General features: G+C 32.1%; 1 protein-coding gene across 1 annotated transcript; it reads right to left on the bottom strand.

Moving 5' to 3' along the window:
* Positions 1–563: 563 nt before the first annotated feature.
* LOC134273358 (uncharacterized) lies at positions 564–13,314 on the bottom strand (the record flags this gene model as incomplete). Its single annotated transcript, XM_062755554.1, has 10 exons — positions 13,264–13,314; positions 12,545–12,760; positions 7,967–8,077; positions 7,739–7,766; positions 7,596–7,628; positions 7,376–7,441; positions 3,410–3,552; positions 3,204–3,263; positions 2,333–2,380; positions 564–605 (listed from the first exon to the last, which is right to left on the bottom strand). Coding segments are annotated over exons 2-10 (712 nt in total), but the record flags the coding sequence as incomplete, so codon positions are not given.
* Positions 13,315–18,841: the final 5,527 nt, after the last annotated feature.

Raw genomic sequence — 18,841 nt, 5'->3', positions numbered from 1 at the left:
AGTCACCTACCAACACCACCCACCCTAATCCCTGCTATATCTAGGCATGCTGATGACCAATTTTTTTTAATGGTTTTTAATATAATTTATCTGTTATATTACTTTGAATGTAGGTTTTTAAGTTTAACTAGAAGCACATAATCTAATAGATAGTCGGTTTTAGTGGTTGTACTTTATTAATTTATTTAATACACTTGAATTTCAAAGCTATACATTTTCTCTTTTTTTCCCTAAATTTTTTTCATTTGAAAATATAATACTATTAAATGGAAGAGACTGGTAAAGTGCCATTATAAAAGCAGTGTTTCATTAAGAAAAAAATATCATGAAATAAAGATGATGTTTTCGCCCAGAGTAAGTCCCTACTAAATTTGAACTATAGAGTTAGTAGAGAATAAAAATAAAAGAGAATTCAATGAACATACATGTACATATCTTACACAGGGGGAGGGCTCTCAATGCAGTTATATACCGTTATAAAACGAACCAAAACTTAATATTTAGAATTCCATATCTTGAAAATGTCTGGAATCGAATTCGTACAACTCTGAACACAAAATTACCTTGTTTCTGTTTTTCTAAGCCATTCACTGGAGCTTCATTACCTGTAAGAATTTAAGTGCATAAAAAGATTAGCAATTTTATTTGATAAGATTACATGTAGACCTGAGTATAAATCTAGGAATGAAGTCTTCGTCTTGTTTATATCAATGTGTTAAATAACTAATCCACATGATCATTAAGACAGTTAAAGATTTAAATAAAAAAATTGGTCATTTACATTTATAAATGCTTAACTATGATAAACTGACATTTAAACATTAAGGCTAAAAATGTTCTTTATATTCACAAAAGAAAATTTTATATCTGTTACTGAATAAATTTTTGAGACGGTGCGTTATTTCATGATTTACACCATCCCAGGTTGCTTCCACATACATTTCAGCTTCTCTGGCCCATTGGCTCTTGAGAAGATAAGAGTTTTTAAGGCTTTTCCTAAAAATAAAACTTTGATTCCCTTGTATGGTCCCAACTTACTCCCGGGACAATGATGGAAGAATTTAGAATTTCCAATACCTGAGTAAAATTGCGCATAAGTTTCAGCTTTCCGGGCGCAGTGTTTCTCGGGAAGAAGACTCTTTTTCGTGTTTTTTTAAATAAATGGCAAACCCTATTTTTACCTTCTTTTGAATATTTCCCCTTGTATGGGGAGGCGGGTGATGGGTGGGATTTCGTTTTAACAATTCCCCTTCAACTAAAGATATTTTATACCAACTTTGGTTAAAATTGGATCTATTGTCCATAAGATATAAAAAAAAACGTGAAAAGTTTACAGACGGACGGATGAACGGAAAACAAACACCGTGTGATCAGAAAAGCTATCTTGAGCTATCAGCTAAGGTGAGCTAAAAGGGACCAAAACTAAATGGTTGAATTTCCAGTGAAAAAATGTACAGATGACGGGGTAAACAGTATTCAACTAATGCATTAAAGATGTAAATAATATTAGTCTCAAGAAGTCAAACATTTTGCAAAACAAGGAAATGTGCAAACAGTTTGAAAAATACTTGTACATTTTATTAAAGAGCAGCACTTGCAAAGCCTCAATTTTTAAAATGAATACTTCATAGTTTTCTCTTTTCAACTCATTTTGAAAAAAAATGTGTCCCTGTATTTGAAAACACAAATTCTGCTTCATCTATAAATACTTTCAGTCAAGTTGAGATTGTGAGATAAATTGACAAAGTAGCAAATGATAAAATTGTATAAAAATATCTTAGAGAAACACACTCACTATTTTAACGGAGTATCTAAAAATCCACTGAGTGTTATAATTGTACATTTAAATCTTTTTTATGCGCCCGAATCGATAGATCCGGGGCGTATATTGTTGTTGTCCTGTCTATCTGTTTGTTTGTTTGTCTGCAAACTTTAACCTTCGCTAGAACTTTTGAACCATAAAAGATAGAGACTTCATATTTCGTATGCATACTTCACTAATTAAGCTCTTTCAAATGACACCAAGGTCAATGACCTTGTGACCTTCACTGTGGCAGCTGTTCTGAAAATATCTTTTTTCCTGCAAACTTTAACCTTCGCCATAACTTTTGAACCACGAGAGATAGAGACTTCATATTTGAACTGCATACTCCACTAATCAAGTTCTTTCAAATGACACCAAGGTCAATAACCTTAAGCTTGTGACCTTGACTAAGACCTATATGCTAACTTTGTTGCCGCCGGGCGCACAGTGTTTCACAAACACATCTTGTTTTTAATCATGAAAAACATTCGTTAAACGTCTTCGACTTTAGGATAGATACGTATTTACCTGGAAGTAAAGGCTTTTCAGTCTCAACTGCTTCTCCTGCCTCCTCATCTTTAAAAAAAACATGCAGTCTTGATTTATAGTTAATGAATAAATAGTTAATAAATAAATGAAATTTAATAAAATTTTCCTGTTGGTATCTAAGTGTTTTTACCCTAGCGCATAAGACCTCTTTTTCTGCTACGATAAAATAAAGCATTTGGAATTGACAAAAGACTGCAGTACCACAGTGACTGTACGGTGTTAAAGGATGTGAAAGTGATACTCTGTCATGGAAGGGCAGACTATCAGAAGTGCAGCTAATCTCAATTTTCATTCCTATTTAGAACAAAATATTCCTGACCTGTGATAAGAGTAAATAAACCATACTGACAGACTAAAATTGCAAAACTTTCCCCAAACACATTGTTGATGTCTTTGTTTACAATGTTTTCAATCTTCCAATCATTAGCTAGGCTAAAATGTCTTGCCTACTCAATTACGACGTCTCAGCCTACGACATTATGTTATTAAAAGACAGATACAAATAATACAATCAAGGAAAGCATAATAAAACAGAAAGTTTTGTAGTGCAATATGGAATTTATTTAACTCATGAGGCAGGAATTTTTGTTATACAATATAAGTTTGCGTTGTTCTCATTAATACATGTATTAGCATAATCTTGTCCTACTCTAAAAAAAATTCCATATCCTCAAAAAAGCAAAGAATATCCTCTAACTAGAACATGCATATTGATAATACATGCATTTGTTTTAATATCCTGAAAATATATTTGTACATTTTATTTGATCAATAAACATTTTTTTTATATAAATTCTCCTTGTTCGAGGTGATAAACATGATTTTTACTAGAACATATGTCTTAACTTACCATTTCTATCAGAAGGTATTATTTCACTTTCTCTGTTGGTTTGAAGATGGTTTCTGATATCTATAAAGTGTGAAAAAATTTAATTAATTTGTATCTTAATTTCTCGTCTTATTTAATTTTAAAGTTCAATTGCAAAACTGGATAATTCCATTAATGATATTTGCACTGCTTTCAGTAAATTGTTTTTGTACCCTTAAAATACATACTATCAACCAATGGCTCTATTGTTTTCCTGACACCACATATGTTTCTCCTGTAAAACACCACTAGCATCACCAATATAGCCACAAGGATCAGTAGAACCACCACCACCCCTATTGCTGCTCCTGATCCGCCACTGTCTCGTGGTCTGTTCAAGAGACAAAAGTAAAAAAATTGTCAGTTTTATATCTGTTAATAAGTTTCAGTTTACTTAAACAATAAAATGCTTTCTTTGTTTGTTATTACTGGAATTAACGGAAGCAGCTGTTGCAGAAAAAATACATAACCCGCGTAAGCGGGTTATGTAAATTTTTTCTGCAATAGCTGCGTCCTTTAATTCCAGTAATAACAAACAAAGAAATGCATTTTATTGTTTATATTTATATCTGTTTAAATAATCATTTAAAGTAGGATTACAAAGATTAATTATTGTATTAATGATGCGAACGTCTTTATACGTTCCATTGATGGAACAGCCATTGATCAAGAAATCTGTACAGGCGACACGCCTAATGTAGTTCATGCAGTGATTAACGCAACGGGTTATCTTAAGAAATAAAGGAGAAAATATTCAGTCGATGTAAATATAATGCTGTAATATTCTAATAACGTTCAGCATGTTCAACTATTAATGTGTTCTACATAAAGTTATAGTAGCCTTATCACAACTTAAATATATTGACATTCAGTGTAATTTGCTTTACAAAATCCGTTAGAAATCCACGACCTTCCAATTTCTGTAACACACGCGAAACCTTGTCACCGCGCGTTAGAATACACAGTAGGAACTATGTGCATTTTCAATTGTGTAGGAACACCAAAATGTAAAGTGTTTTGACAAAATTTGATTTAAAAAAAAAAATTAACCCTTTCAAATTAACGTAAAAATACAACAAATAAGCGTTCAAAATTAATTTGTCACCTTTTTCCTCGCAATATTCGTTTGCGTTATTTAACTTTGCAACGTCACAAACGGCTCTTACGTCTATAAAGCACACCAGTTTTGAAGGGCACTAAATTCACATTAAACATTATCGAAATAAACAATTATGGAGATGAAAATTTAGAGAATGTAAATATAAGCATTGAATTTATATTTTGGGATGTCTTCGGTCCGATAACACACCTGGCCGTGCCGACAAATTATCATACCGCGCTAACGCGCGGAATTCAATTTGTCGGCACGGCCAGGTGTGTCATAGGACATCCAAGAATATGAATTCAATGCTCAAAGGGGACCGACTGGGGTTTACACTGCGCAATATTTCGGGCATCATAGTAAAATAAAGTTACGTATTTACTGTTTTAAAGCAATTTTTTCACTTAATTAATAAAAATTTATAGAATTAAGAAATTATAGGCTGAAAAATGTAATCAAAATTTTATAAAACTGATTTTGAAAACGATTTTTTCAACTGATAGGTAGATTGACGTCGTAAAAGTGTGTTTTTGACGTAATGATAAAGTGAAGATCTCAAAGAAGGGGGTAATAAAATGTTATTAAAGAAAAGGTAATAAATTTATGCTCATGAAATTTAAAACATAGAAATTTGAGAATGTCTCTTTCATTTTTTTAAAATTTTTTTTGTATAAATTCTTTGTATCCTTCATATTTCGTGGTACTCTATAAATACAGGAAAATTCGTTATTATTTGGCATTCTGAAATGTCCCCTCTGGAAACAAGACGATAGATTTTTGTGTTTCTTACATATAATGTACAATATAGTATTACTCATCATATGTTATAGTTTGAGTAAAAAGTCTAAAGTAGTATTTGTATAATTTGCTTTAAAGTGCGAAAATTTGGCACTTTCCTATATAATCCTATAGTTATACCTGGACGGTAGATTTTCCCTAAACTTGGCATATACTCTGAAGTCAATGTAAGTTGTATATGGTATAAAAATAGAGATTTTCGCTATTTTAGTTTTTACACAATAAAATCCCAGTCGCCCCCCTTAAATAACACACGCGAAACCTTGTCACCGCGCGCTAGAATACACAGTAAGAAATACATGCATTTTTACTACTTTAGAACACCAAAATGTACATTGTTTTGACAAAATTTGATTTAAAAAAATTAACCCTTTTAAATTAACGTAAAAATACAACAAATAAGCTTTTAAAATCAATTTGTCACTTTTTTTCCTCGCAATGTTCGTTTGCGTTATTTAATTTTGCAACGTCACAAACGTTACAAACGCCTCTTACGTCTATAAAGCACACTAGTTTTAAAGGGCGCTAAAGAAAGAAGGTACAGTTTCAATACAAATAAAGCCCTATATTTTTCTAAAATATGAAAGTGATATAAGAAATTAAAATTAATTCTTTCTGAATCATAGAAATTCTCTGCAGTAAGAATACACGAATGGTTTTTCTCATATGACCTCCTAAATGCTAATTGTGACGTCATTAACCTGTGCATTTTCCCGTATTTTCTTTAAAAGTTGCAGAAGACATCAATTTTTAGTGGAATTTTCTTTCAGAAAACATACTCTGCCACCGTCGCCCGGAAAGATTTTGAGATCTGGGATTTTTCATAGTTGTATGCACAATATATCCAAAAATTAAAGCGGGCGACGGTGGTAGACACTATTTTCTAAAGGAAAATAAGCAGGAAAACCAGTCATTTTGAAGCATTTCTGCATTTAACTTAAAAATGTACCAAATTAATGACGTCATATTTCAAGAAAGGCTCTTCATCATGCCATATTCTTTTATGATTTATCGTATTCATCTACTCAACTATTGTTAAAGCCAATTTCATAACTTTTTAAGAACAATAAATTTTTAGGGCACAATAACGCTCAAACAGTACCGTCTTCGAACCGAAATAAACAATTATGGAGATGAAAAATTCGAGAATGTCAATATAAGCATTGAATCTATATTTTGGGATGTCTTCGGTCCTATGAAAAACCTGGCCGTCCCGTCAAATTATCATACCACGCGTTTTTGGCACGGCCAGGTGTGTTGAAGGACCGAAAACATCCCAAAATATGAATTCAATGCTTAAATGATACCATACACGTACATTGTATGCATGTTTTTGGAAGCTGAAATTTCTCTAAATACAAAAAGGTGTTCTTTATAATGACACTTGCCAACATTTACCTATTTGAAAATATGATAATTTATTTATTAAATGATTATGTCTATACTTCTATAATCAATGTAAGGAATAAAAAAAAATAGTTGCATCATACACTCTTGATTTGGAAAAAGAGCTATATGGATGCAGGCTGGTGAAGGGCCTTTTGTGAGTAAAAGAAAAAAAAAGAGTCACCATGTCGACAATATTCATTTATCTCAGTAATTACATTTTATAATAAACTTTGACATTTTATTAAACGTTATATTTTTCCTTCATAGAATTAAATTTAGTACTATTTAGTACATGTATATCAGACCCCTCTCATAATATACGTTGTACACTTAGTTTAAAATATATTTATACATAGAAATGGATTGAACAGCAGGCATAACTGCCTATGATCGTTCTCTCCATATACGTTGTACACTTAAACATCTCTTGAAAGAAAATGTGTGATTTAAATTCAGTAAAAAGTCAAGAAAATGTGTCAAAATAAGGAAAATAAAAGTACAAGTGTATGTTTTTTTTTCAAATAGATTTTTTGGCAATTCAAAAGAGTTTAATGCAATAATATTTGGAAAAACAAATCTGTAACAACCAAAAGTTACAATTTCTTTCATAATAGACAGAATGTAGATGAAATAAACATATTCTAAATATAGGCTTGAGAATGTATTCAGTATGTACGACGTATCTCTCTTCTATACAGAATGGGATAGAACACTTATGTTAAGAGAAAGAAATATCTCAATTTTTACTGTTTAAAGAAACCGAGTATAAATTGGACCGCTTGAGATAAATCTCACTTGTTAGAGAGAAAAGCTTTGAACTAAACTAATAATACTCGTTATCTTAGTTGTCAGAAATCAAACATACAGGTGTTCGATAGAGCTTGTTTGGTGCTGTTTCGTGGATTGAAGCCTTGTATTCATTTCTGTTGTGCTAAAATAGAACAAAATTTAGTGGTTTAAAAAGGAAATAATATATATATTTACTTTGCTAGCCTTCTTTCAAACATAACTGAAATTCTATTTTTGATACTATCGTCTGTCTTCTATTCTTCAAATAGATTCTGAAACCTTTCCATCCACTTTACCTTTTCGAATTTTGGTCAAAACAGCGATTTGTCCTGAAATTTAAAAAGTTACAGGAAATTAATGCACAAAAATTTGTATTCTAATTATAAAGAAAAAATAATCATGAATATCGCATAATCCTTTTTTAATAACAGAAACTAACCTTTTGGGATTTGCCAGACAATCTTCGCCTATAAAAAAAGTGCTTAATAAGGAATTTATAAATTAATAAAATAAATAAATAATAATTAATAAATATGTAGATTACTGAATAATATATTAATTACGCGAAGAAATAAATAAATAGATAATTTAATAAATCTATAAATAAATAAATAAATAAAAAAATAAACAAACAAATAAATAAGAAATCAATCAATCAAAGAAATACTTTTCTGAACGAGAGCTGATGCTAGGTAAGGTTCACTGGGACACGCTTGTTCTGCAGTGCACTCTGTGACGTCCATTCTCTGAAGCTTCTTGTTAAAATATGGACATTTCCCTGTTAAGAATGATTTTTCTTCGTATAGTTAAAGAAATATTACTACAACAACCCCTATGGGTTATTTTGAAAATATATCAAAACCGATTTTTACTTTCTGTAAGTCACCATTTACTTGTGACATACTAAAATTTTTAATGGAAAATATATAATAATAGACTATGTAATCAACTTTCTTGTGATCAGTTCTAGTTTACAAATATTTTGTAGAAAATAAAAATCCTTAATAACTTATACATAATGTATATAATGCAATTAAAAACGTAAGTAAATTTAAGAAATAACGTTAATGACACAACTGTCATATAGTTCCAAGGGACTATTTACGTTTTTTCATAATACTATATTCTGGACAATTAAAGATATATGGAGATAAAAACAGTATTCAGGCCCAAAAGTCTATTAAACGATATAAAATTGAAATTAAGGAAACACGGACATCAAAAACATCAGAGTCGGTATCAAATGCCATGGAGGAGTGAGCATTCTCTGCCGAAATGTCACATCCGCCGTGTGTTTCTTGTATGATCGGGAAATAACGAGAAAATCCGTCGATAAATCCGTGTGTATATAATGGCCTAACAATATAAAAAACGTAAGTCAGCATTTGACTGAATGATAAGTTGTATTTGTTGACAAGGTATTTGTATCGACCACAGAGCTTACGAAATAATGATTTTAAACTACTGATATTCTTGTTCCAGGAACTAGTTTGTCAATAATAAACCTCGTTTTAGAAATTGTTTAAACGCAGAACATGCTCGTGAGTGTCGAATCAAGAGAGAAATATATACCCGCATACTGGTGATGAAGGTATATTGCTGCATTCTTAAGGAAAATTGAAGATTGAAAAGTTAAAGCAATATGAGCAGCAACTTTAATGTCGGAATTTGTTGCAAAATTGTAAATAACTATTTTAATGATAGAAAAAATAACGTTGATTAACTGTCGTCTTGTACAATAATGATTTCTTATATAAAACTGTATACCGGGGGTATTGGTTTGTATAAAGAAGTCTTCCTTCTGCTTTATTTTAAGTCATAAAGGTTTAAGTTACATAAAAAGAATGGGTGGACTTAAAGCCCTATTTTGGATCTTTTTGCGACTCCTCTACGAAGCTGTAAATGAAGTGAATCCAAAGTGTATTACAAGCAATGGAAAGAGCGACGTATACTTGGTTATATTGGGTGGAACATTTGTGCAAAATCAATGCCCAGTTGCCATGTATCAAAATTGAAGCAACGATACATAAGTGTCGTCTTCCGGAATTTGACATGTACCCGGAGTCGTTTTTAAATCACATACCGTATAAGTAGAATTTTTAGCGAGGATTTAATTTTGGCACTATTAGAGAGGGTGCCGAGATCGCTAAAATTGAATATCGCTTAAAATTAATTGCGTTTTATTTATAATAGCTCCTTAAATGTGCGTTTTGAAATCGCTGAAATAACATCTCGCTAAAAATATACTACCAGTTTTTATGGATAAATCACTAAATTTGCGTCTCGCTAAAACTTCCACTTATACGGTAATCAATATTTATAGGAGGCGGGCTAACGATCGGCGTCATTGTTGACATCTCTCTCTCTCTATCCCCCCTCTCTCTCCAAAAATTCGAATACGTTTTTAGCAAATTACGGCGATGTCAAAGTAATTATTTAAAAAGTGTGATGACACGCACAATTTAAACTAAATTTAATTTGCTAAATTCTGAAAACGGCAACCACACACGCTCAAAGACATGATTTACAACGAGGTCAGGTAGAAGAATACAATGTAACTGCTTTCACGAGTACACTCGCAGATAGACATCACGTGATGAATTATGATATTTAACAGGGCAATCGCAGTCATAACAATGGAAGCGAGAAATTTGTTTTGAACATGTTTTTTGTTAAAGTAGGTATGAGCGCACGTTTGTCGGCACTTCTCCTTTTAATGTGACATTATTTTGTTCAATATACAATAACACTTTTCTTAAGAACAGCCGACAAACATGCGCTGACTATGTATTCAGACAATGAAAAACGCGTGACCCTGATTATCTATTGATATTCAAGAAATCTTCAGGCACCAAGCCTTCAATATTTATTTAGTTTAACCAGAAAAGAGCGTTTTAATTTCACATCCGTACCGTGAATACACGGTTAAGATTTCGGGGGCTTATATGATAGAAAAAAAAAGGACATTTTATGAAACTTAAATTTACGGCATTTTTTCTGGCCAGTTAAGTCCACCCATTCTTTATCATAATAACACATTTTTACAGCAAAATAAAGTTTCCAAAAATGCAGCTCATATTGCTTTAAAGCTTTCACGTTCATCACAGAGCTTGGTTATTAGATAACAATTAACAACTTTTTAAAGTAAAATATCTAAATATGAACAGATGTCAAACTATGTGGTATCTTTTATTTCAAACTCACCGGGATATATCGTATCGACATAAGAACGAAAATAGCCATTGTTGATTGACAATACATCGTCGATGTATTTAAATGTCCAGTTGATGGCCACAACAAATGATTTTTCAAATTTATACACAACCATTCCCCACGATAAATTAAAATTCCAGGCTTTTTGATATCATTGACAGCTGTTTTTTTCCCAATAAAAATGGACCTCGTAAATTTACTTACCTCGTCATTGGTCATTTGCAAAATTATTTTGTTAAATCACATTCTGATTGCACACACAAGTACTCTAAAGTTGATATAAAAAAGATGCTTGAGTTTCTGATTGACAATTTCTATGTGGTTTTTGGAGATCAGGTCCTCCAACATTCTATTGGAATTCCCATGGGTACAAATTGCGCTCTGTTATTGGCAGACCTATTTTTGTATTCAGATGAAGCAGAATTTGTGCAAAATTGTATGCGTGAAAAGAAAAACACTTGCTGTGGCCTTCAACTCGACATTTAGATACATTGTATATCGACGACGTATTGTCAATTAACAATGGTAATTTCCATTCCTACGTCGATACGATATATCCTGTAGAGCTTGAGATAAAAGTTACCACAGAGTCTGACACATCAGTGTCATACTTGTATAATTTACTTCAAAGGGACGTTAATGGTATTCTAACAACAACGCTATATGATAAACGTGATGACTTTAACTTTTCTATCGTCAACTTCCCTTACTTATGCAGCAATATACCTTCATCACCTGCATACGGAGTGTATATCGATACACAAGAGCATGCTCTTGGTATGAACAATTTCTAAAACAAGGTAGATTATTGACAAGCAAGTTGATGAAACAAGAATATCAGCAGTCTCGTTTAAAGTCATAATTTCGTAAGTTCTATGGTTGATACAACGACCTTGTCAGCAAATACAATTTATCGTTCAGTCAAATGCCGACTTACGTTTTTCATACTAACTGTTAGTTCATTATTTATACATTGAATTGTCGACGGATTTTTTTCCGTTATTTCCCGATCACTCCTCCATGGCACCTGATCCCACCTCTGATGTTTCGGAGGTCCGTGTTTGCTCTGCTCCTGTTTTGTATTGTTTTATTGACTTTGATATTGAATACTGTTCGTTCTCTACATATCCTTCCATGTTTTCTTCTTTTCACGTTTGAGATTTTTGGACAAATTCTAAATCACATGAATACAAAAATAAGTATTCATGGGAATTCGAATCGTTGGTTGGAAGACCTGGTCTCCAAAAACCACATAGATAATGTCGATATGAAACTCAAGCATCTCTTTAAATATTAATTTGGAGTACTGTACTTGTGTGTACAATCAGAATGTTTTTAACAGAAAAAAAAAAAAAAAAAAAAAATTCAATTGATCAATAACATGGTAAGTATTAAATTTACGAGTTCCATTTTTATTGAAAAAGTAGCTGTCAATAATATAAAAAAAGCCCGAACTTTTATTTATCATGAGGAATTTTTGTAAATAAAGTAAGTTGAAAAGTCGTACGTTTCTATGTTGTCGATTTTGGAAAAATTTTGTGATTTCAAATTTTCCAGAAGTTTTTTTTATTATCCATTACACCATTTCTCTAATATATTGTTGCACAGTGCTCCTGAAGTTTCCCCTGTACTACTGTTGATTTTTTATCGGGGAGTAAAAAAAGAGGCCTGATAAAACATTTATTGATGTTCGCTATGTATCTTTCTTTTTAAAAGAAATTGTAAAGTTTTTGAAACCAATATAGATATGGTAACTCAAATGCATTCTAGTTGTTGAGAATATCAAAAATATTCAAAACTGAGCTATAATTTTGAAGAATTTCCTGTTTAGAAGGCACAAAGATGTACCGGTATGTGTACAGCTCTAATTCATATATACGCCGACTCCATACTTAGTATTTGTGCTTAATTTTGAATATGGAAATTTATGTACATGTACAGCATACTGCCACAGTCCTAAAGCTAAAAGAGCTAACAGACAACATACATTTGTAAAACATTTCATTTTCACTGGGCAGTAATTTTATATTACCTGGTTCAACTGGAAATGGGTCTTCACAAACGTACGTTGGATTTCCACATTCATCTGGTACACAAATGAATTCTTTAGGAATGACACATTTTTCGCTTTGGTCACTGCTCCGGCAGTATGCGCTCACACAAATAAGTAGGCATTCAAGGCAAAATGCTTTTAGACACAAATCACCTGCCATATTTTGACAGGAGCATTTGAAATCGCACGGGTGATCTATTAAAAATATGCACAAATTATGAGCGGAAAGTTATAAAAACCTATGTTTATAATTATAATATTTTGTTTTCCAGATATTTTTAAGAACATAGATTACAATAATGAAGAAAAATTGTCAGATTTAAAACATGAATTTTAAAATGAAAGAACTTGTGCCTAAATATTGTATGTATCATTTTCTATCTCTCGTTTCTTTTATTTGGTCAAAAACATTAACCACCAAGTAATTTCTTTATGCTTTAAATTTTTATTGCATTTCATGTACACTGATTTACAAAAAAGCGAAATTTGCTAAAAATAAATATACAAATATGATAAAACCTGAATTCGATAATATCTTTTCTTTTCAAAAACAAGGCAATTCAAAACCGAAAGTAATTTTCTTAAGTGTAAGAATACTCCAAATCAATAATTATTTTATCAGCTTGATAAAACCTTATTTTTAAATGAATTTCTTGATTTTCAATTCTTTTTGATATAATAAATTAAACTTTTCATACCCTTAGAAGAATCTGTGTGGTCGGCTTTTCCAGAAACTTTAAAAAAAGATATGTAAGGTGCGCCGATATCGCCATAAGAAGAATGACTACGGTTAAAAAAAAAAAAAAAAAAAAAAATGGGTAACACTTCATTTTTTCTATCCTATTTAATTCTAAGGGCAGATCACTCTAATGGCATAAAACTGCTCTACAAGTAGAGCTCTTTGGTGTGTACGTATTGCTTAGGGTTCCTTAAGTGTATGTGTAAACTACGAAAAGGAGAGAAAGAAAAAGCAAGAAGAAAAAACACTAAAAAAAAAAAAAGAAATAAAGAAATGAATGGAAAAGCTAGAGAGAACAATGACGACAACAACAACAAACAAAAAATAGCCAAAAGAAGAGGTTAATGCATATGTTACTAACAGTAGCTCTGTGCAATCAGGAATTTCATATATCTCCTTAAATTTATAAACGTTCCGAAATTCTTATTCTGCTAACGAAAAAATATTTAATTAACAGTTTTCAGTTTATAAAATAATGCATGCATTGACTGAATCTTTTCATACTCTTTACACGTTTTTACTGACTGTTTTTGGTTAGATAACTGAAAGTACTAATGATGAAATATCAACAGATGCACAATGAATTTAAAACTAAACCCAGTGAGTAGAGTCAAAACCTGTTATACACTGCTAAGTATTTAATTGATGTACCTACCATTTCAAATGGTTGTTCATAAGAAAAGGTTTTTCATTGAGAAGCTGTTTACTTGGTATCAAAATAGTTTATATGTATTTCTTTGATTGCCAAAAGAAATATCAAGGAGGAATCCTACACCAAACTTTAAATAAATGTTAATTTTTATTTAAAAAAAACATTTTTTCTACGAAAATATGATATACGAGGGGTTATCAAAAAGTTCGTGGACTAGCGCCATAAAATTAAAACCGCTTTAGGTACATCAATGAATTTTAAAACACCTAGTAAGCATCATCTTTTCTATCTAAAGAGTAAACCATACATCATAAATTCTATTTTTTAATAAATTAGCAATGTTTTTGTAAGCAATGGTATGTCCAGGCGGCGCAACCTCGAACACGACTTTTTTGCGACAGATGATTAACTGAGAAAAACTCTTTTGATATTCGAACATTTGACATCCAAAAATCCCGTTCACTCAGGTATGCTTTGGGACATAATTGTTCCATGAAATACGAAATTTTACTTCATTCTAGAAGTTCTATGAAATTCCATTGTAAATTTTACATGTAGTGTCCAAATAAATAAGGCATTGAAAATGACGCCAATTGGGGAGGGGTTTCCTTTTCCAACATTCTATAAAGTTTTGCCCTTGAAAAAACTGGAATAGACCTAAGAAATGTTTAAACTTGCTACAGAGAAATAATATCCATCGAGAGTACGTGTCTTTTGATGTCAAAATAGATCCAGAGAGAAAAGGGGTGCACAGTTAATGTCGATTTGTAGTCAAGGTGTGAAAAATCAATCACGTCATAAAAAGAAAACGTTGATCATGTGTTGTAGATATTGGACTCCCAAAAGCAAAATATGCTGGCACAATCAAGCGAGGATCTCTCCCAATGTATAAATCCATTTGGAATATTATATTCTTTGAAAGTCGCTGTTCATGACATTGTAAAATCATATAAACAAGGCGGGTTTAAGTCCTTACTCAGCTCCAATGAATCTCATCAAAATAAATGTATGAGGTAGAAGAAACGGACATTGAAAAACAATGACGTTTTCGAACGTCATGAAACTAAACCGTGACAGCGCAGGGTGATCGTATAATGTCGTTTTTATTTTATAATAATTTATGTTCCTTAGTTCTCCTGCCAAACGACTGAGCTTGTTTTTTGATAAACAGGCAAAAACAAATAACATCATGCTGAAGTGAAATATGTCATTTATTAAAGTAAATGACGGAAAAGTAAAACACAGTTAACAAAATGGGGGTCAGAAAAAGGAGGACTCAAATATAGAGTATTACACATCTTAGTCAAAATATTACACAATCTGACCCCCAGCACCATAATGACATTGTAACATGATGTACATAGGCAAAAGGGGGGTCAACCAGACTAGAATAATAATTCAAACCCTGTAATCTTTCACAAGGTACAATATACATGCATTTTAAGTTCACCCCCTTATAAACATCACAAGTTTGGAAGACATATACAAAATGCTCTAAACTGCTGCCTGCCATCAAAAAAGGTGGGAAAACAAAATAACAAACAGCCACAATCCAATCAGAGATTGGATCCACCCACCCAAAGGCGTCTTGACAGGAGACGCAAAATTCCTTAATAGGATGATTAATACAAAAGCATTTAAACATCTTTAAAAAAAAATTGTCATATACTCAGTTCAAAAGACAATACAATAGTTATTGTGAAAAAGAAAAAGAAAAATCCAATAAGACTGAGTAAAAACATTACAAAGGACAAAACATGAAGTAATTTTAAAAAGTATACAAAACACCTGTCTGTAGTAGATATTAACCAGACAGCAAAATGGGAATTTATAATCATGAACACTGACCTTGTCGTCTGCAGACAACTTCTGACCAGTCAACAAAGTTGTTAAACTTACACCATTCTGCATCAAAATGTGCCTCTTGACTGCAGACAACTTCTGAGAAGTTAACAAAGGTATCAAACATACACCATGCAGCATCAAAATGTGCCTCTTGACTGCAGACAACTTCTGACCAGTCAACAAAGGTATCAAACATACACCATGCAGCATTAAAGTGCCTCTTAACTGCAGGCAACTTTAATTTTGATCAGTCAACAAAGTTGCTAAACATACACCATGCTTCTTAAGCAGTCAACAAAGCTGTCAAACATACACCGTGCTGCATAAAATGTGACTCATGACTGCAGACAACTTCTGACCAGTCAACCGAGATGTCAAACTTACATCATGTTGCATAAAAATGTTCCTCTTAACTGCAGACAACTTCAGACCAATCGAGAGGAAAAACAGATTACCAAACTGAGGGTTTGAATTTGTGAGGATATGTATAAGGAACCAACAGACAACTTCTGGCTTGGCCCCTGCTACACAAGGTGTTTTCAGCCTATTGCATAATTTAAATTTATAAATATTGTATCCTATCCCAGCTGGTCTTTTTTTATGGTTAAAAGTTTTGTAAACACTTTTCAGACACCAGGTAATATGTTATTTCCTGGACAGAATTAATAGCAAACTGTGAATTTCAATAACTTATTTCTAATATAGAGAGACATTGCTAGTTTTCTCTAAAACAATGAAAAATTAAATAGATCTGCTTGAAAGAAAGGAAAAGCTGTATTGTAGCTAATAAGCAGAATCTGACAAGACAGGTAATGTCATACATATGGTATAACGCTTATCTGACATACTACTGGTAACTGATGTCAGCAAGAGACATTGCAAATAAATTAATAAATATTGTGTTTATTTAAAGTAATGAAACCGCCTCAACACGTATGACCCCATGCTCTGTGACATATAACATATACAAAATGGTATAAATTCCTTAACACGTATGGTCCCGTGTTTAGACAATCTTCGATTTACAACATGTGACCCACTAAACACGTATGGTCCCGTGTTTAGTGAAACATTCCATGCACAATGTACTTTCTAAACCCGTATGGTCCCGTGTTTAGTGAAACATTCCATATACAAGATGATCTAACTATTCAAACACATAAGTTCCTGTGTTTAGCCAATATCTATTACAACATGATGTAACCTACTAAACACGTATATGGTCCTGTGTTTAGTAAAACATTTCATGTACAAAACATGTACTTTCTAAACCCGTATGGTCCAGTGTTTAGAGAAATATTCTGTATACAACATGATGTAACTACTTAACACATATGGTCCAGTGTTAACTGATATATTCCATATACCAAGTGATGCAACTTTCTTAACATGTATGGTCCCATGTTTAGTGAAACAACATTGCATACAACAATCGTATGCATAAGCTTAAATGCATCATCAATAGAAATTGCGGGGTTAATAAGCATGTATTTTATCCTGCATTACAGTAAATCCTCATTAGAATACCATTATGCTACCATTATGCTACAGTAATTTGTCAAACGTATGGTCCCGCTCGACGACTACTGAGCTCTACAGAGACTGATTATACAGATGATTCATGAACTCTGTTCACCCTTTGTTTCATATTTTGTAGAACAACTATTATAGGGGATATGATTTCAACAAAGTGTGTATCTTTTAAAGGGCCTGTAATTTTACCATTTTCTTTCTTTCTCCATCTTAAAAAAATACTAATGATCCTAGGATCAGCCTAAGTCTTCTTTGATTTCTAGAAAGTTTTTTTTAGGCAGTTTAGTATCATCTGACATAAAACTTGTAAAGATCCCTCTGACATGACTTTCGGTTTATTACATCTTGATCAAAGCTTTGAAATATTCAAATGAGACTCTTTATCCTGACTGAGGTTAGTTTTTAGATTAAAGTTTTTAACCACAATATTTAAAATGTGTCAGTCAATTGAGTTAAAGTGATTGGAATTTAAAATTTTGGGCCCTGCTGCATATCTATAACCCCTGTTTCAGAAGAATTGACAAAATTTTGTCTCATGTATTGAACAAAGACATGAAGTGTACAAAAATCATAATTTCAAAATTAGGATATATAGTTTTTACAGAAACTATGAATTAAGTGGAAAACCATTTAATCATGATATTATCTTACTCAGTGGACTTGTTGATAGAGCAGTCCCCCAAAACACTACCCAAACTTAACATGGCTGTTGCCACACTACTTTGCTATGTTGAGGCAATGTCCTTGGTAATGGGCACTTGTTTGTCCACTGTTGTGTTGTCTGTGCACGCATATCTGATTCTGACTGTTGTTTCCACATGGCCTATATATATAGCTTCTGCAAGTGTTACCAGTGTGGATAGTGTCTGTTTCTAATTTGATGGCATGGGTAACTCTGGAAAAATAAAAGTGTAAACTACTATCCAGTATATGAAAATTCATTTTTTTTAAAACCAAGTGCTCTGATCTAAATCAATATTTTAAGCCATGTTCTATACAACTGAACAATCAGAACATGGAATATAAATTCTTAGAGAATGACATAATTATCTAACTTTGGTTATTGCACAACTGCAATACATCAATAGGGAATAACAGGTTATGTAAATTCCAACATGAGAATATGTCCACATATATGCAGCATAAATTATTCTCATTATAACATTATATTTCCAAGAAGAGAGCAAAAATGCATTATTATACATTTTAAATATATATTTAAATAAGTATTGTAAATAAATTGCTGACTTATAAATCATGTGATTGATTCTGGCAAACATGATAATGCAAAATATGCATGTTATTCAAACACACTTCTGCACACTTTATTTTAGATAGATGATTCTGGATCCACTTCAGAAAAAGTGCATATAATCTTGCCTGAGTCAACCAAAAACATTTGTCTATAGACCAGCACAAGTCATCAAATTCAAGTGTATATGGTCCTACACAAGTCAACAGAAATGTATGTCATTATGCAGTTCCATGCAGGTCCTGCAAGACTTAT

This window comes from Saccostrea cucullata, unplaced genomic scaffold, assembly GCF_032062105.1.
Source record: "Saccostrea cucullata isolate Sc308-1 unplaced genomic scaffold, CSIRO_AGI_Scuc_v1 ctg7910, whole genome shotgun sequence".
Taxonomy (NCBI): domain Eukaryota; kingdom Metazoa; phylum Mollusca; class Bivalvia; order Ostreida; family Ostreidae; genus Saccostrea; species Saccostrea cuccullata.
This window is presented reverse-complemented; position numbering and strand designations above follow the sequence as displayed.